Here is a 24690-nt window from a genome sequence, read left to right as displayed (position 1 = left end):
GCCCAACTACAATGTACATATTTTCAGTGAGAATTCAATGCTGTCCAGATGTTCTGAACTACAACTCCCGCATGGAGTTGTCATTGTCCATGCTTGCTGAAGTTGAGGGAAGCTGAAATTCAAAACATTACATACAAGTTATACTACAGTATAACATCAGAAAGATGTCATCTTATCTGGAGGGCTGGAATGCTTTGCTGTATTATATTGCTGTAAAACCATCTGTGATATAACAGCTTCTCTAACCCCAGATGGTATGGTTGGAAACTACAGTTAAGGGAGTACAGTTACACATTTTAAGAATATAGGGGTGAGAGAAGCTCCTGCATAAATATTAATGAGAAAATTGAATTTTTAATTGTTTTTATTGTGAAGCACCCAGGGTCCCCTGTCTGGGGGAGATGGGTGGTGATAAAAATTTGTAAAAAAAAAAAAAAAAAGGCAAGGGAAAGTTAAGATGATGATGATGATCATCATCATCATCAAGTTTTAAATGGAAGAAAGACAAGACATGTTAAATTTTAGGCAGAAAAGTATACAGTATCAATGATACTCTAATTCCCTTTGTTAGATGAAATGGATGAAATTTTAATAAAACACAAAGAACATCAGTATAATTTATAGATGTAATCCGCAGTCAAACTATTTTGTATTCAGTTGGGGCATTTAATTTTTTAGCATAATTATAAAGACCATCTTGAAAGCATCTTGAATCTCTAGAAATGAGTTGTAATCTCTGTAAATATATATTAAGAATTATCTTCCCACTGGAAGCAGTCCCCCAAATGAATAAGTGAATAACCATGTTAGCCTGAGAGGGATAAGGGCCTCCATGATTTCTGGTTGGGGATGGAATTATAATGCTCCTCAATTTGCAAATTACATTTTTGATAGGTCACAAAACTTTTTCCTTAAATAATTAACTGCTGGGTTTTGTACAACTTTGTTCTTCTGTGAGAAAAGTCAAGTATCCTTAACCTGTGCATATTAATTAATATTTTTCCCCCCTAGGCATTTCTAACAGCAATAGGAGACAAAAATCGTAGGACTGTCCTTGCATTAGAGCACATGTTTGCGCCTGTGTTGGATGGAGCTGTGTCTACGCTGCTTGGTGTATTAATGCTTGCAGGATCTGAATTTGACTTTATTGTCAGGTAGAGCTTGCCTATTTTCCTCTTTCCCTTTTGCTTTATGCAAACAAAATGAATGCAGTAGAACCTCACTTATCTGATTACTCAATTGTGCCTACAACTGAATAGTAAGAAATGTGGATAAGAGAAGCAATATTCTGTTGGATTGCATGTCTGCGTTACACCAATGAAAAGCAATTGTATCCACATCTGTCCATGAAATAAAATCCAGACTATGTGGCTGGACGCAAAAGATCATGCAAACTTTCAAGCTCTCCAGAACTCTTCTTCAAGCAAGGTGATATTAAAAGCAAGGGGGAAAGAAGAAGCAAAAGCCCAACAATTAGCCATAAAGTTTACAGTACACTCTTTCTTTCCCTATACTTCGTTTTGTTTTATCACATCTTGCTTGATAAAAGGTTCAGCAGAATTGCCTCCCCTCACTTTTTGTACAGTTTTGGTTTATTATAATAAAGGCATTGTCTAACTATGGATTTTAGACGACACTGTTAGCACAACTTGCTTTGTGACTGTTGATTTCTCTTTTGGCTCCTATCTTGTCTAAGGTTGAAAACAGTTTTCTCTTATTTCTATATTTCTAAACAAGGAGGACCAATGACTATTTACTTCCTTTTTTCCCAGCAAGCTTTGGGAGGTTTCAATATGGGTTTGGGATTTTAATATTGAGCTGGGTTAAGGGACAGACACACAGAAAAAGGGAGGGAGAGAGATGCAGCCCCCTAATGAGTGTGGGTTGTCAAAATCCTGACTTCTTTTGTGGAAGTACTGTTGCCTATTTCTGTTTTGGAAAGTTGGACATTTCTATTTACCTGCTGTTGTACTGATCTCTGCCTGCTTGTCTTGTGGCTCCACTTTTACTGTGCTACTAGTTACTTTAATCGCTGTTTCCATTGCAGGCACTGAGAAAAACTCAGAAAGGCTCTTTGGCAGCCAAGACTTTTGTTTAATAAGGACATTCAGTTAGTCTCAAAGACTAGGTATGGGCAGTGGTTAACCAGATATTACCTTGTTTAAAACAATTTATGTAGAGAATAATTTTTCAGTGGAGAAGGCTATAAAACTATAAGCACCCTGGAACTTTCTCTCCCCATTCTTCTTTGTCCTAACTGAAGGTTATGGAAAACATTTCCTGACCAAACTAAAAATATATAGAAATGAATGTAAGTCAGCAGAGCTACAGGATGGCCTGTAAAATCCATAAAGCTGTCTATTGACCTTTCTGTTGGAGCCTAAAGGGAGATGGTGGATTTAATTAAGGATATTAATTTCTCAAATAAAAAGAATCAAACTAATTCTTGCTTTAGGAGAACTCTTGGGAGGGATGCTAGAAATGGATCCTATCTGCCTCCTAACTATTTCTGCAGAGTTTTTGAGCAGAAAAGCAACACCAACTCTCTATGGCATAGCATTGCAAACAAATGAAAATAAAGAGTAAGGTGAATGGATATTATGAGAACAACCCTTTGTAAGCATTAAATTGCTAAACATAATCAGTGTCAAATCAGAACAAAAGAACATCACAGAAACAATCTCTCAAAACTTTTTGAAATCACACCCCTCTTGTACCTCCAAACTAGAAGCTAGTTTACACCTAGCTTCCCTTCAGTCTCCCTCTTATTCCCCTCCCCTTGTTAGGTTCTTCAGGATGTTCCTGCATCATTTCTCTCCTTGGTGTTTGCATAAGGTTTTCCAGATATGATTTCAGCATGAAGTAATTAGGCATTTGGGTACTCAGCCTCAGCATTTGGGCAACTCTGAGCCTTAGCTGTGTTTATAGGATTGCAACCAAACATAGATGAGCACAGATTGTTAGGTGGGTGATATATACTGGGTAAAAGAGGATAGCAGGGCAGAATAGTGAGTAAGGTGGGAAGGTGGAGAGCAGTTGTCTGTACCACACAGCTTGCCTTCCCCTGCCTGCCTCCCAACTGCTAGTCTGCTTCCCTTGATTGGGGTAAGAGATGCTCTTCCATATCACCTGCTGGAGTAAATATTAATCACCTGTCTATAGCTTCTATCCATGGAACACAGGGAGGAGGGGTATTGCCATCTTATTCTTTACTTCAGGTAAGAAATGACTAGTGACATGCAATCTTCATTTGTCCCAGTGGGGCTTCTGTTCACATTTCATTGTGCAAACAGAACACCGCATGGTGCTAGTGTTGTGGTAGATTGTAACTACTGCCCCTTAGGTCCCCACCCTTGCAAGCTGGAATTGGCTCTCTTTTCAAAAATATTTTTTTTAAAATAATATTTTTAGTGCCTTAAAGCTGAGCTTCGCTTTCTCATTTTCTAGCACAATCTAGATTTAGTTCGTCTTTTCTCCCTCTCTTTTGAAGATGGATTGAAAGTAAATAAGCAACGCTTGGGCATTGTTTCAAGAGCTGAGAAAGGCTGCAAGGAAGAGATTTTAAGCTCAGCAGCAGCACATCTGGGTAGATGTTTTATATACTCCGTGGTCAGATCTGTAATCAGCCTGTTTATTCTAGAGCTAGACTGATGAGATGCAATTGACTCCAGCCACCCTTGTTGATGGTGTTTCCTAGTGTGAAGCTGTGTTCGTTTACATTAGTGTAGGAAATTAGTTGCTTATTTTCCCCTCCCTTTTCCACTAAAGCAGACCAGAAATTTCCAGATGTGATCCTACCATAACAGGATGATAGCTGTAGCTTTTTCCTGTTTAAACCACACAGTGAGCAGAACCATTGGCAATAGGGTTGCCCCCATCTCTCCCTTCTGCCGCTTTCACCTTCAAACTGTTGCCTAAGATCTGGCCCATTAGTTATAAAATACATCTTTGAGTTTAGCCTGTCTCTTCTCCCTCCCCATCCCATCCAATCCCCACTTCCCCCCATGCTGGATATTTTCTAGTCCGGTTTTCCCCTTGGCTGGCAGGTTTACCATGTTATTCATGAAGGATACCAGACCTTAACCCTCAATGGTGGGAAAGGACAAGCACTTGTGCACTCTCCTCTTCTTCCATAGTCCTGCAGCCTTTATGTTCGAACTGGGTGACACAAAACAAGGGCGTTCAGAGATGCTAAATTGTTCAACAAAAGCTTAGCCTGCAATGCAGCTTGGCTATTGTAGAGGGCTCTTATGCAACACAATGCTCTGGCTGACCACAGAATGGCTTGCATTTTCTTTGCAAAAACGGGTTCCTGTGTTTAAAAAGGTTGCAATTTGAGCTATTTGGTAAAAGTGGAGCTCACAGAATTCAAGGCGGAAAGTTATGATTAATGAATGGCAAGGGAAAGCCTTACCTGATACACTAGAGATTTAATTAGAGATTCTGCTGTGAGATGCAGGAGCATTTCACACTGGATTAGTTGCTGGGAGAAGTGGACTTCTTTCTCCTTCTAGGCTAAATTGTTTAAATTCTACACCCTTCACTTCATTTGTTTGCTTCTGCTGGATTTTCGCTAATGGGGGGCCCCTTTCATTGTATTTGTGCTTCCAATCCGTTCAGTCATTCAGTTTGCATTCCATATTTTTGTGTTTGTGTAACACGTTCATAAATAACATTACATGCTACAAGATTCTGGCAAATTAACAAACTTTTTTTTCTTTCCTTTTTTGAACTAACACTTTGGTTGTGGAATGTAGACTCTCTAATCCAAAAGGTAAAAAAGAAAAAGAAAACAAAATTGCATGCTGAGTTTATTCATTAAGTAGGGAAAAAATGAATGTTATATTGGCATGCTTACTTGAAAGTATATTATCTGTCTTATTTTCTGTGTTTAGTACTGAACACACTTTCTCATTCTAACTTTTTACATCTTAAAATATTTCAGGTATTTCTTTGCTGTTTTGGCAATTTTAACAATCTTAGGTGCTTTGAATGGATTGGTGCTGCTTCCTGTTCTCCTTTCCCTGTTTGGACCATATCCTGAGGTCAGTATTATGCTCCTTAGAAATTGTTCCCCTCCCCCGAGGTTCTATTATAATGATACATATTTTATGCATGTGCTGTTTTAAATTACATTGCTTTGTAATGTTTGGCACTTTGATACATAATTCAGAATCCAAAACTTGATTTGTTTTACAGATCTAACTTCTTTGATGTAGAAAAGTAGATTCTGAAGTAGAATTTTTGTTGACAATTTATCATTGGATATCAAAGGTGTTATTTTATAGGCCAGCTATTCTTATCTTATTTTTCAAAAACAGAACACTGGGAATGGGGCGGGGAAGGCAGATACTACAAAATTTCTCAAAGCATAAAAATATCTATATTATTGTATGCTGTAATTGAGAACTGCTGTGGAGTTCCTTCAGGGATCAGAAGATGCTCCAGTTATGTGGTGTGAAATCCTCAGGTATACACCAACCATTATGTTTTATACAAGAGAAGTCCTCTGTACATCATAGCTAGTGCCGTTAAGCAAGGTTGACTTCATTCCAATACTTGGAGCTACCTCTTAGGTACCTCTGTGGCTGCCATCTTCACTTCTTTTCCTTTCTCCTGAAATGGTTTTTGGGGGCAGAAGCACAGATGGTGACATCAAGGTTTGGTTGGTTGCAGGCCCAGGGGACACTGCTAGAATACTAGCATCCCTGCTTGGAAAATAATGTACTGCATGCAGTTTTCATAGAGGAGATGTTTCAGATAGCATTCTTCTAAGCACAAATTATTTATTTAAACCAAGTATTTGAAACAGCAGACTTTAAAAAGCAGGTGCTCATGGAACAATTAATTCTTACATTGTTTAATGCTCTAATAACCATTTTTGTTCTGTCTTGTCTCATTCCCATTCATCCATTCATGACACTAACAGAACTTTTTCTCTCAAATTACATTCTTTCAGAATATTCTCAATTTCCCCAATAATTTGTCCTTAGTTGTTTCGTTGTTACCATTCATTGGAATGTTACAATGAAGATTCCCAATCTATGAATTCCTTTTTTCATACACACCTACTATCATCTACATGGTAGAAAATCAAGCTTTTTGACATATATTTTAGCCCTTTTATCATAACTGAACCTACACCTTCACTGTCATACTTGTATGACAACTCTACTCTAAAAGATGAGACCGCCTTCATTTAGATTTATTATAATTTCCCCTTTTTCTTTGTTTCACAGAAACACAACCTACTTCCTTCCTTCGTTTACATCCCTTCTTTCTCCTTTTACATTCAGGACACAAACTTCCACATGCCAGATGGACACATAGACATTGACTTTCACTGCCTGTTATGATTTTAGTTAATTGAGGCTTTTACATAATACATCATCCCATACTAATGGTAAGGATAGTCTGGGTCAGTTCTGCACATTTTGACCAGAATGCCACAAGTGCAGTCAATGGCCAGTTTTACCCCAAGCATACTTATACTAATCTATTAACTTAAGATCCTAAACTGCTAACTACCTTCCAAGTCATCATACTGTTGGTATCCTACCAATTAGGAGGTACATGCGGTATACTAACAAACTGTGAAAATTAGTGAATGATGCAAGGGCAAGGCAGACTCTTTTTGGACATGGGAGAAAAGGAAAGAAACAAGACTGAATGTAGAAAAATTGCAGGAAGAGAGAGAACAAGTCCTGTATGAAAAAGTATTAGAAGATAGATCAGTTGATCTTCCAGTTGAATGAAAGGAAGGTGAATGTAAGACAGATGATGCGCAAGATGCTTCAATGAAAAGAATTATGCTATAGAATATCACCAAAATGTGTGGAGTAACACTAATGGGAGGTATGAAAAAGGATGTTTGGCGGAATGATGCAATAGATGAGGAAAAATGCATATAAGAAAATCATTGCTACAAAATACGAGGATGAGAGAAAGATATTATATAACGTATAGAGAAAAAAAGCTGCAAAGAAATGTAATCCAGAGGCCAAGGAATAGTTATGTGTATGTGTGTGTGAAATCTGCTTGATGATTGGAAAAATGCCTGTTGTTCATTACGAAAAGGAAAGGTAACAAAAGTAAATGCAAAAATTATAGGGGGATCAGATTAGTAAGTGTACCTGAAAGATGCTTGGCTGAGTTCTGGTTGAAAGGGTATAAGAGGTGACAGTGAATAAAATTTGGGAAGTGCAGTCCAGCTTTATGTTGGGCAGCAGATGGGCCAACCAGAATTTTGCTCTTCAAAATTACTGAAAAATATATCAATGTAAGAAAAAAAGTTTATTGTACATCAGTATACATAGAGTTTATAGGCTTGAAGTATGAAGTATTTTGCAAGAACATAGAATTGAAGATTAGTTGCTGAATGCAACCAGTGATGGAAGAAAAACACATGTAAAAAGAAATGGCATGCTTAGTGAATGGTTCAGTTCAGACCACGGAGTAAGGCAAGGATATGTAATGTCTACTTGGTTGATTATGGATGTATGGGTAAATACATTTATAAATACATTTATGGATAAATGTATAAGGAATAATTATCAAGAATTCAGAAGTGTGTTGGTTAGAAACATGAATATATATGCCATATTGTTGGCTGAGAACATGAATGATCTGTAGTGATTGTTAAGATTGTATGATGCAACAAGAAGTAGAGATCTAAACATTGATGTACTGTATCAAAGACCAAGGTAACTGTGTTAATTGGGCAAATGGAGTAAATGATAGAAAGTTATGCAGAAATGGCGAAGTATAGAATTTGTGTACCTTGATAGAATGTTTACTAAAGATGGGATATGGAAGACGTTTTAAGAGGTCCAGATGCTGTTAGAAAGGGAGCAGGTCTGTAATGTGGTCTGTAATGAGGAATGAATGTTTATCAAAAGCAAAACAAAATACAAAAAAACAAAACAAAACCACTTTGTATAAGCAATTGTTCTGTCCATTTTGTTATACAGAAGTTAAAGTGGTATTTGTCAAGAGAACTATAAAAGGAAATTGAATGCAATTGGAATGGAGTACATAAGAACTGTGTGTGGTAAAACAAGAAGAGGGTAGGGGCAAGAATGAATAGATCTGAGTGAATGTGGATTGAGTACAGAAGTGAGTGACCAGTGTGAAAGAATCTCTTTCTTAACTTTTTTTAAAAAGCTGTATTGTACATCAGTGTACCCTCATAGCTCAAATGACAGAAAATATGAATGCTAAGTTAAGTATATGGGCATTTATGTATGAGAAAAGACGGTCCTTTGTGCACCATGATCCTAGGACATTTAGGACTTTAAAGAGAAGAAACAGCCATTTGAAAGAGAAATGTGAAAATAGAAGAGAACTGAGGTTGTAAGCTCTAGTCACCCATCTCTGACCAAAAATTTGACAGTTGCATTTTGGAGCAGTAGAAGTTTCTGAGTATCCTTCAGATGCATGTCTTTTAGTCTGCACTGGCAACCCACATATCATGTGCAATATTACAATTTAAATAACAGTGTATCAAATCTTGACATATTTCATGCTGCTGCACTGTTCATTGAGGATTATTAGGTGGAAAATGACACTGGACCCATTTTGTAGTTTTTCAAAAAGCTGATCATAGGGTGTTTCTCCAACCTTGAGAAACTGCCTGAGGCTTTTATTGGCATAGATGTACTAAGAATTTTTTAAATTTTATCCTTAGGTTTCTCCAGCTGATGGAAGGAACAGACTATCTACCCCTTCGTCTGAGCATCCCCCAAGCATTGTAAAGTTTGCTATTCCACCAGCTCATGGTCAAAATGGGTCAGATACTTCTGATTCTGAGTACAGTTCTCAGACAACAGTATCAGGAATCAGTGAGGAACTACATCAGTATGAGGACCCCCAGAGAACTGGAGCCCCAGTCCATCAAGTCATTGTTGAAGCAACTGAAAATCCAGTATTCACCAAATCCACAGTGAGTAACTGAAATCCCATTTTTGTATTTAATTTACTGCACCATTGATCCCACCTTCTTATTGTTAAAAATAATCCTGAAGCAGGGAATCCATTTATTTGGGGAAAGAATATTTATAATAGATTAAAATAGAAACAATCACAGTTAAAAATATTACATTATAATTCTTTGAACAAGGCTCATAGTTAGGTAATTCCACATGACCAGAACTATACAGAAAACTGTAATTGTTTGTAAGTGAAGGAGATGATTAATAGGCAGGGCACGTGTGCATAACCTCATCTCCAGAACACAAAACGAGGTAAGAAATGCAAAGTCTTTTATCTGTCCTTTAATTGTCCTTATTTCTGAGTCTATTTATTACAGAATTAAACTGTGGTTATGAAAGAAAGTGAAGTGTTGGAATCAGTTCAGTGCTAAATGAATGTAGATGGATTTCATTTGTATTATTTCTTCTGATAAAGAGATTTGAGTAGGGAGATGGGTTGGCATAGTTCTGTTGAGGTAATCTCTAAGTAAGGTTCTCTTTCATCAGCACTAAGTAGCCCTTGAATTTATGGGCAGGCACGAAAAGAAAATAAATTCTTGATGGATATAAGTTGACACAAGTGATGAATATTTATCAAATATTTATCAAAGTATTTTTCCAAACCATATCCAATTCATATTTATCACTGGACAGGCTAAACTAGGAGATAAAAAGGGATTCTTTTCTCCTCTTTCGCTTCCAGTGCTGCTTCTAAGATGAAGAATAGCTAATTAGAGCCATAACAGCAAGAAGAAATAGAGACAGGGGCATCCATAGTGGTGATGGGGGAATCAACAGCATCAAAATGGCAGGCGTGACTGGGTAATTGACCCATTTACATGAGAGCAACATACATTAAAAAGGGGAAGGAGTTCGATTGCCTGGTCAGGCCAGGCATTTCGATATTACTGACCCCACCTGTGGATGCCCCTTGGTAGAGGTACACTTTTTGATCAAATGTGTTTGATTTAAAGAGATTCTGTACTCTGTGTTTCACTAAAAAATCAAGATTTTTATCAATTATATGTGCCATCTCATTAATATTGTCTTCTTGAACTGTAGCTCTTGCCAAAAATCAAGACTGTTTGCTTATAAAGCAACATGAAAAAATGTTTCCATTCCACTTTCTCGCAAATGAAGAAAGTGGTTAAATGGATTAATAAGAACACACATGAATAAGGTTGTGGAAAGTGATTGTGTGGATGCACACACACTCTTTTGTGTTACTGTGGTGATAGTCTTTGTTGCTTGTTATGAAGTAAAAGGGCTATAGAGCAACAACACATGTTAACACATGTAAGCTTCCAAGTAACATTGTCAGATTTGCTCTGGCAAGGTACATTTAATTGTGCAACAAGGGCTATTTCGTGAAGCAGGTGAAGCCTTTTGGTTTCACAGTATTGTTCAAAGGTTTTCCTGCCTTTTTTTTTTTCAGGTGATCCAACCAGAAGCAAGCTATTATCCATCAAGCCCAAAGTTACAAACTAATCAAGAGCCTGGAATCCAACAAACATGGCATAAAAGCAAGAAATCCAAAAGAGAACCAAGGGAAGGACTTCAGCCACCCCCTTACCGACCACGTAGAGATGCTTTTGAAACTTTTACCAAAGGGCATTCATGTCCTAGTAATAGGGATTGCTCTGGTCAGAGAGCTCGTTCTCAGAACATCAGAAATCCAGCCTTCACTGTCACAGGCTCTTCTGTGCCACCATGCTGCCAGCCTATCACTACTGTGACTGCCTCTGCTTCAGTTACTGTAGCTGTACATCCTGCTGGGCATAGCCACAATCCTCACGGAGGAAGCTTTCCATCCTACAAGAGGCACCATGAAGCTGAGCATGGACAATTTGAGGATCCTCATGTGCCATCTAATGTCCGGTGTGAGAGGAGGAACTCTAAAGTAGAAATCATAGAACTGCAAGATGTTGAATGTGAAGAAAGGGCTCATGGCGAGGGGTCAAATTAAGGTAAAGCTTTCCATCCCCATTGGATAGCATTGCCCACTCCATCTGCCCGCATGCACAATTGCTTTAAGTGCACTTTCTAACCATCTCTAAGCATGCAAGCCTGATGTAGCTATAAGCAATTCCTTATTACATTAAGGGATTTCTAAAGTACAGGAAAACTTGCTAGTGAGATGGGCATCTATATAAATTCAATAAATACATAAATAAAAAGGGGCTTGAGTCTGTACTCAAATTCAAGGGCTCTAGTCTGTGGCAATATTTCAGTTTTCTGGGTTCACTTGATGGCAGCCAGGTTGGTTGTGGATTAAGAAGAAAAAAGCTTCTTGCATTTACTGGTGATTAATCTAGCTAACCCAGTTTGCATGTGTTTGAACATGCTGACAAATTAGTTGAAAGGAGGGAATAAGCCAATGCTTTCTGTTTTCCCTCTAATGCCATGCTGAAACATTGGAGGAGTGAGAGGAAATCTGTGAGCCTGAGGCCTCAAGCACATAGTCCTGGCTCAGCGTTAGGTATAGACACAGCCTAAAACAGTTGTTCACTAGAGCCACTGAAAGAAGGATATGGAATATAGGATAACAGTAGGGGAAAATTTGCCATGCTGTGGAAAAAAAATTACAATTTCATTATTTTAATAATGGAACAACTACAGTTGTAATCGAAATTATTCAACCCCCATTGCAAATCAGGTTGATTGTCAAAATGTACAGACTTTCAGCTGTTTGCAATGAACAAATCAAACAAAAGCAATTGAAATAGCTCAACGAATGCTTCAAGTGGTGTCCCCAAATTCAACTGAAAATGCAACTTATAATGACTTCTCCAGTCTCAAAATTATTCAACCCCCTGAATAGAATCCGTCACAACAGCACACACACAGTATGCAAAACAAGTGTTGTCTCAAGGACACCTGATGCAACTAATCAAGGGCTTCATTAGTTGCACCAGGTGTGCTTGAGCTGGAACACATGAAATACCTGAAGTGGCTAGGGGTTTGTTGAGTGTCACGTTTGACTGCATGGTAGAAATACAGTATGGCTAAGTCAAAAGAATGGTCCAAAAAGGTAAGAGAAGAGATCATCGCCCTTCACAAACAAGGAACAGGATACAAAAAGATAGTGAAGGCACTGAATGTTTCTAGAGACACTGTTGGAAGCATAGTTCGCAAGTTCAAACTTAAAGGAACAGTGGTTACACTACCTGGACGGGGCCAAAAAAGGAAGCTGTCAATGGCTGCAGCCAGATTTTCTGAGAAGGCAGGTTGAGAGAAACCCTCGAGTGACTGCAAAAGACCTGCAGCAAGACTTGGTGGCAACAGGCACTGAGGTTTCAGTGAACACAGTAAGATGCGTACTAAACACAGAAGGTTTCCATGCCAGAACTCCAAGACATACACCACTACTGACCCAAAAGTACAAGAAAAGTCTGCTCCAATATGCTCAAAATCATACAAATAAGCCACAGAAGTTTTGGGATTCTGTTCTGTGGAGCGATGAAACAAAACTGGAACTTTTCGGCCTGATGAATCAGTGGTTATGTCTGGAGGAAGAAGAATGAAGCATACACTGAAAAGGACACTCTGCCTACAGTTAAGCATGGTGGTGGCTCGGTGATGCCCTGGGGCTGCTTTGCATCCTATGGCACTGGAAACCTGCAGCGTGTGGATGGCAAGATGGATTCATTGAAGTATCAGGAAATCCTAGGAGAAAACGTCATGCTGTCTGTAAGGAAGCTGAAGCTTGGGCGTCATTGGACCTTCCAACAGGACAATCCCAAGCATACCTCAAATTCCACTAAGGTTTGGATGCAGAAGTCCTGGAAGATTCTACAGTGGCCACCACAGTCACCTGGCTTGAACCCCATAGAAAATCTCTGGTGGGATTTGAAGAAGGTGGTTGCAGCACACAAACCCAAGAATATTACTGAACTGGAGGCCATTGCTCATGAGGAATGAGCTAAGATTCCTCAGGAACGCTGCCAGAAGCTGGTGTCTGGCTATGCATCTTGTTTGCAGCAGGTCATAAAAGCAAAAGGGTGCTCTACTAGATTCTGAAGATGCTTGCCATGAAGGGGTTGAATAATTTTGAGACTGGAGAAGTCATTATAAGTTGCATTTTCAGTTGACTTTGGGGACACCGCTTGAAGCATTCATTGTGTTGAGCTATTTCAATTGCATTTGTTTGATTTGTTCATTGCAAACAGCTGAAAGTCTGTACATTTTGACAATCAACCTGATTTGCAATGGGGGTTGAATCATTTCGATTACAACTGTAAATGACAGAGGTGGTTAAATTGCTTTTCTTGAAGCTTTCTATGTCCATGTTAAAGCACTCAGAAAAATCCAGATCATATATATAATGTGCGTGTGAGAGTGTGTGTGTTAGACACACACACACACACACACACACACACCATAGGTCTCGTGGCTTTTAATTGCAGTCTTGTTGAATGGCTTAGGCTGAGATGATTTATTTATCTTTGCTGAACTTTAAGTGAACAGTGGGGCTCCTTTTTTTGTCTCTATTTGTACAGGGAAATAACTGAAGCAGAGAAGAGGCCAAAGATGGGAGACCTCCTCTTTCCAGAACCGCTTGAAGAGAAACTGCTTCGAGTTATGGAAAAGGACAATGCTGCACCAGGACAAATATTCCCCCTTACTGTAATCTATTGTAATATTTTGTGAATTATTTCTATAAATATTTAAAAGATGTACACATCTGTAATATACGAGAGAAACTGTGTAAAGTAGTATAATCTGGAGTTGTGTTAACTCCTGTTTAACAGAGTGGGGACTGTTGTTTGTGCTCTGTACTTACTGTACGTTGATCTCTATGCCACAACTAAGCTTAATCTAGTCATAAATTTCAGCATATGTTGCTGCTGCTTAAATATTGTATGATTTATATGTATAATTCTATGCAAATATTGCTAATGTATTAGGATTTTTTTGTGTAAAGGTTCATATATATGTGTATGTGTGAGAGAGTGTGTTAAACTATTTTAAAATTTCCATATCACAGCCCTGTGGTAGTATGAAATACTTCTGTTAACTTTCAAACACGCTATGCGTGATAATTTTTTTTCTGTTTTTTCCTTAATGAGCAGATATGAAGAGCAGTGTGTTTAACGCTGATGACTGAAGTAGGCATAGCTGTGTGGTTTGTGTACTGTAACTGTTTTGTGGAGAACAGATTATTGTGAACTTCTAACATATGCCCTGCTGAAATGAATGTAGCACTGAAAGTATGTGACTTACCGATAACTCTCGTATGTAATTAATGGCTCACATGTAAGAGATTTGGCCAGAAAATTACAAGCTGAATAATCCTTTTTGCCTTTAATAACCTACTGATGCTGGCTACGACTACAGTTTTGTACACCTTCAGTTCCATTAGAATTAGTGTGAGTTCTCATGTGTGCATAAATCTATGTACGGTTGCAACTAGTAAATGATGATGATGATAATAATGATAATAATAATAATGGAGCTTAGCAATTGTTAATGCCACATCAAAAAAATTATTAAACCTAGGAGTGGAATGATTGGGAGCCAGCATTTGTAGGTTATAGGCTTTACCATTCCAATGTATTGTATTTGGCTTTAGGCAAACTACACAAACTGCCTCTGCTAATCTATGCAGCGGCCATGTCTCCATTGAGAATAAAATGGCCTCTTGTTCTCACTGCATCGTCCCACCTACACAAAGCAGAACAAGAAGGAGATGCTAGAAGCTAAATGCTAAAAGGCTTGGTGTGCTTTAGAACTACTCTGACCCTCATTACACAGATGGTCATGGCTGCAGTCTGCAACATGTAACACAACTGACATAGTTGATATTCTCTGTCCCCATCATTTTATGAAACCTTCAAGTTAGTTAAAGACCATTTCCATTCAGGTTATCAGTTGTGAAAAACATCCCTTTGAATGTCATCTTCTCCAAGCTGGTAACCTTGGTGTGTTAACTACAGACCTTTTAATCAGAAAGACATCAGATTGAAAAACACTGTCTTAATGCATCTAAAGTATTAATAATGTAGCTTTTTTTTTTCAAATTTGTTATACTGGGATTTGTAATTATGTAAAGTTGCCATATTAGGCATAGCACAGCAGAAAGTAATATGATTCATTTTTTATGTCTTTCTATCTCATTTCTCAGAGCGAAAGACTAACAAATATAAGTATAAATATAAATATATATAAAAGAAAATGTAGTAAAATAGGAAGGAAAGCAAGCAAGCAAGGCAAAGCCTTAAAATGATATCAGAAGACATACGATACACAAATTATTATCACATACAATGTATTGCATATCAAACTACATGTGAACTTGAAGGTTTTCACTAAAATGCATTGGATGTTTTATTCTATTAAATGTTCTTTAAGTTTTCAGCTTTAAATGTCCTTTCTGCATTTCAGAGAAAAATATTTGTTGTGACCTATGTAAGTATACAAGAAGCACAGAGTCAGCATGGCTTCCCTGCTGTCTTTGTTAAGATTTTGCATCTTAGTTTGAAGTAGTAACAGAGGCTGAAAAAAATACGAGGTGGATTTCTCTGCTGGCTCCTGGTCTCATGTAAAGAGAGGAATTCCTGCATTTCTTCCACGTGTTGCATGAGCTGCCCTTACAACAACAGCATATACGTCCCTAATGGAATTCTCCTTTTCTACAAAACTCGGGGGGGCATGGAGAGACAACATGCCAACAGATCTTCTGCATATAATTTGGGTTAAAGCAGGGTTATAATGCACGGTGTATAACCCTGCTTTTGATAGTGTTCAAATACTATCACGTATACTTGTGATAGTATTTTAAAGCAGTTTCTTGCTGATGTGCAGCTTAGCAAATAGTCTTCTGAACACACCCCACTGAATGAAAACTAATGCTTTTACACAATGCATGTTAAATTTCCTGAGACTGGTGTGCTTATCCATCAGCACTCCTCAGAATCTGGTAAAAAGTTCCGGAGCAATTGATTTTACCAAATTGGCTAAGAGCAGCTCTCTCTAGGAAAAACTTGTATTTAAGCGATTTTGCATCAACCAATGTGATGTCTAAATTCAGCTTGACTTAGCTTTAGTAAAAAAAAACAGTGTAGTGCGGGCAAACCCTGATGGCCCATATTGCGTGGACCTGAAGTGATTATTTCAGCAATTAATCTCCCTATTTAGTCACTGTTTGAATAGAGTTATGCCTCTCTCAGAGCCAGCTTTTGCCACAGCTTCTCATTTCTCCCTGCTAGATATCTGTCACTGTAATGCATTAACCAGTATGGCCCTTTCACATCGAACATTAGTAATGCGCTGAGGCAAGACCGTTGTGTACATCTGTCTAATGTGAACTTTCTGAAGAACGAGTGAATATCTCATTGCTTCAGTGGTATAAAAGGCAGGAAATCTCCTCCTGCAGGTCTATTTTGCCGCAGAAGCATCTAAATATTCAAATCTTGGTAAAGTTAGATTATTAGAGAAAGAATGAAAGAAACAATCCTGCAAAAGTTGATACCAATTGTAACCTATATCCTTTGTCAGGTACTGGTGCCTCAGAAGTCATGATGCTTGTTTAGTTGCTTCCCATTATTTTTTAAGAAAGGGGGAGAAAGTGAGCAAGTACAAGAATCTGGTTTTCAGTAGTCCTCACCTTAACGTTCTCTGTGTGTTTGTGTGTCAGAGAGATATATACAGTATATACTGTATATGCCTTTCTGTGGGATTGCCTGCTGCCTGATTTGTGCATAGTATAGACCATTTTCTCTTCTTGTCACATTGGCAAAAGGAGATTTCAGTGATCAGTTCTATGTTTTGAAATTATAAATTGTTGATATTTATATTTTTGTATCATAAGAATGTTTTCTTACAGTATTTGTCATGCCAGTTTATAACAAATAAAATGCAGGGATTTTATTTCTATTGGAAACACTATTACAGCTATGTTTTTACTTTTTAAATTTTTTTATTTGTATAGAATGCTTACTAATGTTAAATAGGAAGAGAGTATATAACATTTTACATTAAGAACTCATTTTGTAGGTTTTTTTTAGAGTGAGAAGTCGAAAGGAAAAATATTCAGACTGGGTCTCATTGTCTGCCTGTTTATAGCAGGAATGGGTTTGTATTTCAGTTACAAAGATAAAAGTATGCCATATAATTTATTTATATGAAAATTTATTTTTGTAGTGTACATAGTAGTCCTCAATTCTTTTGACAGAATTATATTTTTAAAAGAGTTTATATGTGATAATGATACCATTATGTTTTGGAACATTGCTGAGACATAAAATACAATGCACATTTTTCATGATAGTCCATTTGCAAACAAAACCCAGGTCAACAGTATTAAAGAGAGTGAGGATATTACATGTCATTCTGAACTGTTTTAGGTTTACCATTTTGTGATCTAGTATGGTTCTCAATTTTAAACCATAAATGAAAAGTTGTACAAACTCTCTAAACATTAATGTTCAAACACTGATAGAAATTCTAACATGAATAAAAAATATTATAACTTATTGCTTACGTATTTTGTTGTTTGTGGAACATTTATTAAAAATGGTGGCTTGCATCTTTCTGAATTAGGCAGGCTAACTGGAACAATATTGTTGACAACCTTTAAATAATGACCATCATTGTTTGACATGAAATGTTTATGGTGGGATTTTAAAGACCTGCATAGAGGCCATCTCAAAGTTGCAACAAATCTTTGGTGTGTAGCCACAGATCTATAATTCTGACAGATTGTGGACTGAGACTGCTTTGCTGCCCAGACAATAAAGGGACTTCTTCATTGAATTCTCAAGGACCAGATCTAATGGATTAGCAGTGTTAATCGGTTATAACAAGCAATAGTCTTGTGGTATCTTGAAGCAGGGGTGGGCAACCTTTCAGGACCAAGAACTGAACCTAACATTTCAAAGAGACTAAGGACCACATCAAATGTGTGAGTAGAACAGGATTTGGCAGGTAGGGTAACTCTGAAGATTTTGTTCGCTTTTTAACTATGAACTGCCTATATGATAGCTTAAATTACAGTTTTTTCATGTACTCCACTTTTCAAAATGGGAAGCGATTATCCTGTCAGTTTTCAGCCACTCCAAAGGCAGCAAAAGGGGTTTCAACTTGCTCACTCCTACCTTAAAACAGATATATTTGAGTATAACCTTTCACTGGCCATTTCATTTGTTCAAGTTCATTTCACCCTACATCTGACAAAGCAGAGTGCGTAGAAGTGTGTGTTAAGTGTAAACATTTATGCCATCAATATAAGCTAGGGTTGGGTCCTCAACAAAGTGCCCACAGGAACCTCTCTTGGTGTCCTCTTAGCTCCCTACCCCATCAACTCTGGGATTTGGATGACTGCAGTGAGCGTTCTACAAACTGATATAGTGGAAAAAAACCCACAAAAAGACAAAATGGTAAGGAACACAACAAATTAGATTACCAACAAGGTAACAAGTATTATGGAAGAAGTCACGGGAATGTACTGATGGAAGGAAAGTAGATACTAGATATGTAAGAATACTAGACTTATGGTGGTCTGTAACAAACATTTTTTTCCTCTCATGGATGCAGTTTCCTACACTGGATTGCTCAAAATTCACTCAAAATTAATTTGGAAACCACTTTTTCCCTTTATATTTGTTAATATCCCTTTTTATGAGATCAAATATTACTCCTTGCTCTCCATTAAACCTACCTATGAATTCTTAGGAACACATTTTCTTACTTGGCTTTAACTTTTTAAAAATATTTATTTATTTATTTATTTGGTGAGGCAACAACAGTATTTGTTTAAGGCTAAACTAAACATGTAGCTAAATCCTTTGGCATAACATGAGTGGCTGCTCCAGAAGTGTGTCTCATTGGGAAGCTACACTGCCATAGACAAATGAGGTGTTCACTCAAATGCAATACAAGTAAGTTACACCTCTGAGGAGAATCTGAAACAGAGGCTGATTATATCTGAATAATCATATGCATGCCGTATTTTAATTGCTTTTAATGACGAGCACAAATAATAAGAACAATTCCTAGGCCTATAATACAAAGAATAAACCCTTGGTCTATGGCTGCAGTTACAATCGACCCCATAAGTGGAACAGGATGTGTGCCAGGAACTGTGGCATAAGTGGCTTTGAACTACTTTCTCATTCTAAATTTACACAGTTGAGTTCAGCTAAAAGCTCTGGGGAAGTCCATGTGCATTCTGTTTGTAAAAGCTTAAAACTTCAAGGTGGATACGGTATTGTCATTCCTGATAAAAACGAGGAGAAATGTTCGTCTTTACAGCCATAGCAAGAAAATAAGGAACATTATTACAGGGAAACCTTAATTTGACAGACCTCAATAGGCAGACCTAAACAGCAGCTTCAATTTCTGAGGTAATTCACACCAATCTGTAATTATATAATTATGCAAATGACATGAATGGTGCAATTGCATCATTTGCATGACATTACACAAATGATATAAACTGCCATAATGAGCAACTTTTGTATTTAACAAAAGTTAAATAACATTTGTTTATTCTTTACAAATGTTATTATATTTGTAAAGAATAAACACTCCCTCAAGTGGCACATCAAAAGGTTTTCTGTAATTAACTATTTTTTGTTTGTTCTGGTGGTCTATTTTGGGTTTTTTTTTTCCAAAGTAAGATAATTAATGACATATATAAGTGCACCATTTTCTCTGCAAGAAGTTTTCAAAATTGATATGGCATAGACCAGAATTAAGAACTGAACCATTTTTCTTAGGAGACAATACAGTAGGAAGCAAATAAATATTGAGCTAAGTTGGTTGGTGAGTGTGGCAGATTTATGTTATGGACTTGTATATTGTTAAGCTTTTGTTTTTTATTTATTTTCATTTTTTTTTACCATACAAACTTTGAGGAAACTCATTTTTCTCCTTTCCTAACTTAAGGCCTCTCTCACACTCTGTCGTCTGGCACAAGATACAGTCAATCTGGAATGAGCAAGAATTTAGGGAGCTTCTTAATATGAACATGGAGAAAGGACACTATCCTCTCTTAGGTGGCTAGATTCCTTGATTTATTGACAATATTACTTTTCCTGTCACAAGGGAATTTTTATCACAAGGGAATATCATATTGGAATTTGGAAAAAACCGTAAGTCCTTTATTTGGTGGGAAGGAACCATTTGGAACCAGCCCGAGAGTTTTAAACTGGGAGAGTTTTGTCAAGGCAAAATGCACTAAACTATAGTAACTCTCTCCAAAAAACCGATTTGACGAATTTGTTGCCTGCTGTAAAAATGTCCATTTGTTTCTGCACTGTTCCACTTACAATATTAAATATATATTGAAAGGCACCGTAAATCTCTCTTGTTTTGCCACAAAGGAAATTAAATCCTGCAGTGCTGCTCATGGACTTCTCACTGCTTCATTAAGTGGAGAACACTTAAGACTGATAATTTGACAGGAGGAAAAATTTGACCTTCCTTACAAATTACTACATCAGGAAAAATGCTACAAAAAATGGAATTAAAGGTGTACACACTGCTGCACTGAAATTAATAGTTTATTTTTCTCACTTGATTCATGTTGATGGGGAACCAATCATTCCCTGCAATAGTAACATCAGTTTCACATCTTACAGCCTGATTTGAGCAAATAAATGTTTAAAAACACTTTATAATTCCCATGGAACTACAGCCAATAAATATGTAAACTCTTTATACTTCATGGACTGCTGAATCAATTATTTGTAATGATTACCTGGGAGCACTAAGGCTACCTTGGAGTACTGAATAGCCACAGAAGATATCTTGATTGCTGCAAATGCATACACATTAAACCAGTTTGGTCATTTCTTAAAAACCTTGGTTTTCCAAAGGGCAAAACTGGCTTCAAGATAAAGATAGGAGAAGTTGCTAAGCAAGACACTAATATATTGAACTTGCCAATCCAGAACAGCAGCCCAAAAAGTTTTCCTTAAAAATCTAAACATCAGAAATAAAATTAACAATAATAACAATTGCTAAAAATTATGCACAAAGTCAGGCCTGCAACTGCAGTATCACTGTACTATCTAGGGATATCTGCAGGGGTTTTAAAATCTGCCAGACAGCCGGCACTGTGTTGGGACTGAAGCCCCACCTCCTTTGTACATGCATACCGCACCTGTCAATATACATCTTGTATATGTATATTGCTCTCACTGAGGACGCCTGTGTCATAGACTCTAGGACTTTTTCTCGTGGTGGTGGGTTTTCAAACGTTTTTTCAATAATGTATGCATGTATATGTGATTGGGACCACACAAGAACATAACAGAAACTGGTTTGGATCTTTGGAATTTGCTACTGGCAAGTTTTTACAGTACAGAATCCCAAATTAGTAGCAGGTAGGCCTCTTCCTCCCTCCCTCCTTTTATTTGTACACATTTCACTTGGAAATGTTTTTAAATCAAATCTCCTAAAATGCAGGGTATTACACCTGGAGTTCCAGGATTTGCTTAGAGAAAGAGGTCCTTGGGATGCATCCTGGCATTTTGTTTCCTGTCCAGTTTTTCAAGCTAATTGCTACATTGACATGGCAGTGGCAAAGTGACTATCCACGCTGTTGCCCAGGAATACATGGAAAGGTGTAGTTCACCATAACCCTAAAAGTTCTCCAGACCTTGCAAAGTCATTTTGCCATTTCCTGATTGTGCTTGTAAATGCAGCCTTGTATAAATACAGAGCAAGTGAAATGATTCTGGTTCATGTCCTGCTAAATTTAGTTGTTCAATACTCTGTTGCTTGTTCTCTCACCAATAAGTGCATTAGAGTTACCACTGCTTCTGTTGATAAAGGCCATTATGTAACATTCTTTTTTACTGTTTTATTACCTGGGGAACAGGTAATAATTTCTTCATGAGCTACTTCCAGGTGCTGTTAGTCACAGTCACTTGTGACATCAGTACTACCATCTCCTTGCAGCGCTAGATGGAGATTATTAGTTATGGATTGCACGCAGAATTCTGCTTCATGTTCTCACTTCTTCCAAGCCTAACAGGTCAGAAGCATGGAGGAGAGGCATTGGGTGAAGAATTCTGAGCCTATATCCCAAAATACTCTGGCTGGCAGGTCACAGATCAGGAAAGGGGACAAAGATGAAGCAAGAGACAATGAGAGCTCCCTGTCACTTTATCCTGCAAACCTTCTCCACATCTTTGACCTGTCAGCTGGCTATTTTTGGACATAAATTCAGCTCTCCCGATATCTTAGTTCACCTTTACTCTTCCTTTCCATCTGTAACCTGTCAGCCAGGCTATTTTTGGACATGGGTTTGGCACTCTTTCAAAAAATGTTAATCCATTCTAAGTCATTCAATACTGTTAACATGTGTGAACTAGCCAACTGTGGCTTATTAAGCTAACACTGTTAAGCAAACCACAACTTAAAATGATAACCCAGTCATGCCATAGAGAGATGATTTTCAAATTAATAGCTGCTTTCCAGCATGACTAAAATTATCCCAATGGAAAGGTTTTCTACCCCACAATGGTTAATGAACTTATGAAAATAATTATGCATTATTGGTCTGAAATCTATACAAGCAACTTTTTATAGCAGAAACTGGAAATCATTGCATACTGTTCAGAAGAGTTCTTAGGAAATGACTAGAAAAATCTCATTACTGCACCACATGGTTTAGATTTTGACCAGTAATGCCATCAAGTCATTTTTTTCTTTTGCTTACTTGTTTTATTATGTTCTGCGTTAAGAGCTATTTTGCCATGGGAAGAGGGGAAACTCACAGCAGCTGGCAACATCTATCTGAACTTGGTTGACCTCAAAAAACAATATTGAGTCAAGTTAATATTTGGATGAGAGACCACTAGGAAATCTTATGGTGTATGCTAGCCTGGGAAGTCCAAAAAATTTCAGAAAAAGGCAGTGGCAACCATTTCTAGTAGTTTTGTTGCCATATTGTTGCTAAGAAAACTACATGGATATGTCCATGAAGTCAACTGGAGTTAATTTTGACTATTTTTCTACTGTAGCTCCTCTTTTAACACAGAACTGGTCTTGAGTTTCAGAGCTGATTCCCCTAGTGATTTCCTAGTAGGATCTCTTTCAGCTTTTATTTTAATCAAGCCTGCTGTCAAATCTCCCATCAGCAGTGGGATTCTAAGGGGTGATTTCCCTCCATTCTGGGACATCTTGTAAGAAAAAAATAAGCCTCTAGCTGTGAACTTTTTACAATATTTATTTATATCATGAAGAAGCAGCATACAGACACAAGGTGGTACAATAACACACTATAGCACCCCCAAACTCTCTCTTGGCTGGGCTCAGAGCAAACACAACCTGTTTGTTCCCATTTTTTTTTCTTTCCTCATCTTCTGCCTTGCCTCATGCACATTTGGAGTGTTGTCTGTATTTCTGAGCATTCCCAAAGTAGCTTCTTTTCCCTCTATTCTTATCTTCATTCTTACTTAGGGGCTGGTAGCCCTAGCCACCAGAAGGCCTAGCCAGAGATTACATTGTGTGTGTGTGTGTGTGTGTGAAATCTACCAAACAAAATGAGAGATACAAAGATAAAAGAAAATAAAAACAACAAAATACATATATGAACAATATAAAAAAGGAATTACCTGAATTATATAATTGCCACCATGTCAACAAAAACTTTCATAACCTGAAAATACAAAATGTCTGGAAGAAGGGGAAACTTTTAGCCTGGTGCCAAAATTGACAGTGAAGGTAGTAGCTGGCTTCCTTGGGAAAAGTGTTTTATCAGCTGTGTACCATTACAGACAAGGCCCCCTTCTTTGTACCTATAGAGGTGCAGGAAAGTATTGTAGAATGCATTTGGCAATGCATGGTAGTATCATTAAAAAAAATGGTACCACTGCAATCTATGTAGGGCTACTTTTGGATATAACTCGGATGCTGCAACTGGTCCAGACATCTTAAAGTCGCCAAGTTTGAAAAACACTGAGCTAGAGTATGACTAGGCAACCCCACTGCCGTAGAAAAACCAGCAACTTTTAGATCACTGCACTGGTTAACAATAGACTTCCAGACCCAATTCTAAGTGCTGGTTATCATTTATAAAGCCTTATAAATTGAAGCGCTGGGATACACCACGCATTGCCTTTCCAAAATTACAGTTGCCCATCTGGTCCAAATATTTCTGGAGGGCCTGCTGTGTATGGACTAGGCAGCAGGCGCTTCTTTGCAGTGCCTCCCATGCTTCCCTTGGGTTTACATTTCACTCTTCCTGCTTGCACTTCATAAGGTGCTAAAACTGCAGTACCCTTATTGCGTCTTCGGCCAAACTGATTGTGGATGCTCATCGTGGATATGTCTGATTAGTTTTTTGTTAGGTTTCCTTTATCTCTCAAAGTCAGATCCATAATTGCTTTCTGTGCCAACAGCCATAATCTATTAATTGATAATGCTTTCAAGTGGATCTGTTTGTCTGATACCAAGGACTTAACTTGAACCCAGTCCGTTCATCAGCCACGACATTGCAAAAGCGGGGTGGGGGGAATGGAAAAGAAACCGAAATAACTAAAATTACATTCTGTATTGCAGCCACGAGTTTTGCTGCTCAGATTGTTTTAAGGTTCTGCTTGCATTTGTCAGCCTAGGATTGACATCGGTGTCCCAAACGATCGCTTTCCCGCCTTTGAGTAAGCCTCCCCTCCCAACCTCCGAGGAGCGCAAGGTGTTAAGACCACGGCGGGGAAATCCCACTCTCTGCGCCTTAGATTGGCTCAGGGAAGCCAGCGGGAGGAGCAAC

The 24690-nt window shown here is 37.9% G+C and overlaps 1 protein-coding gene across 1 annotated transcript in view; it reads left to right on the top strand.

Annotated features, from left to right (window-relative positions):
* The window catches only part of PTCH1 (patched 1), a 92305-nt gene extending 76332 nt beyond the window's left edge, over window positions 1–15973 (top strand). The window contains exons 20-24 of the mRNA XM_063295215.1: window positions 1012–1154; window positions 4946–5045; window positions 8687–8941; window positions 10405–10936; window positions 13469–15973. Of these exons, the coding sequence (XP_063151285.1) occupies window positions 1012–1154; window positions 4946–5045; window positions 8687–8941; window positions 10405–10935 (1029 nt within the window). The 3' untranslated portion in view covers window position 10936; window positions 13469–15973. The remainder of the gene's footprint in view (window positions 1–1011; window positions 1155–4945; window positions 5046–8686; window positions 8942–10404; window positions 10937–13468) is intronic.
* Window positions 15974–24690: the final 8717 nt, after the last annotated feature.

Source organism: Candoia aspera, chromosome 2, assembly GCF_035149785.1.
Source record: "Candoia aspera isolate rCanAsp1 chromosome 2, rCanAsp1.hap2, whole genome shotgun sequence".
NCBI classification, from domain to species: domain Eukaryota; kingdom Metazoa; phylum Chordata; class Lepidosauria; order Squamata; family Boidae; genus Candoia; species Candoia aspera.
The sequence above is the reverse complement of the archived record's forward strand: the minus strand, read 5'-3'. Positions and strand labels throughout refer to the sequence as shown.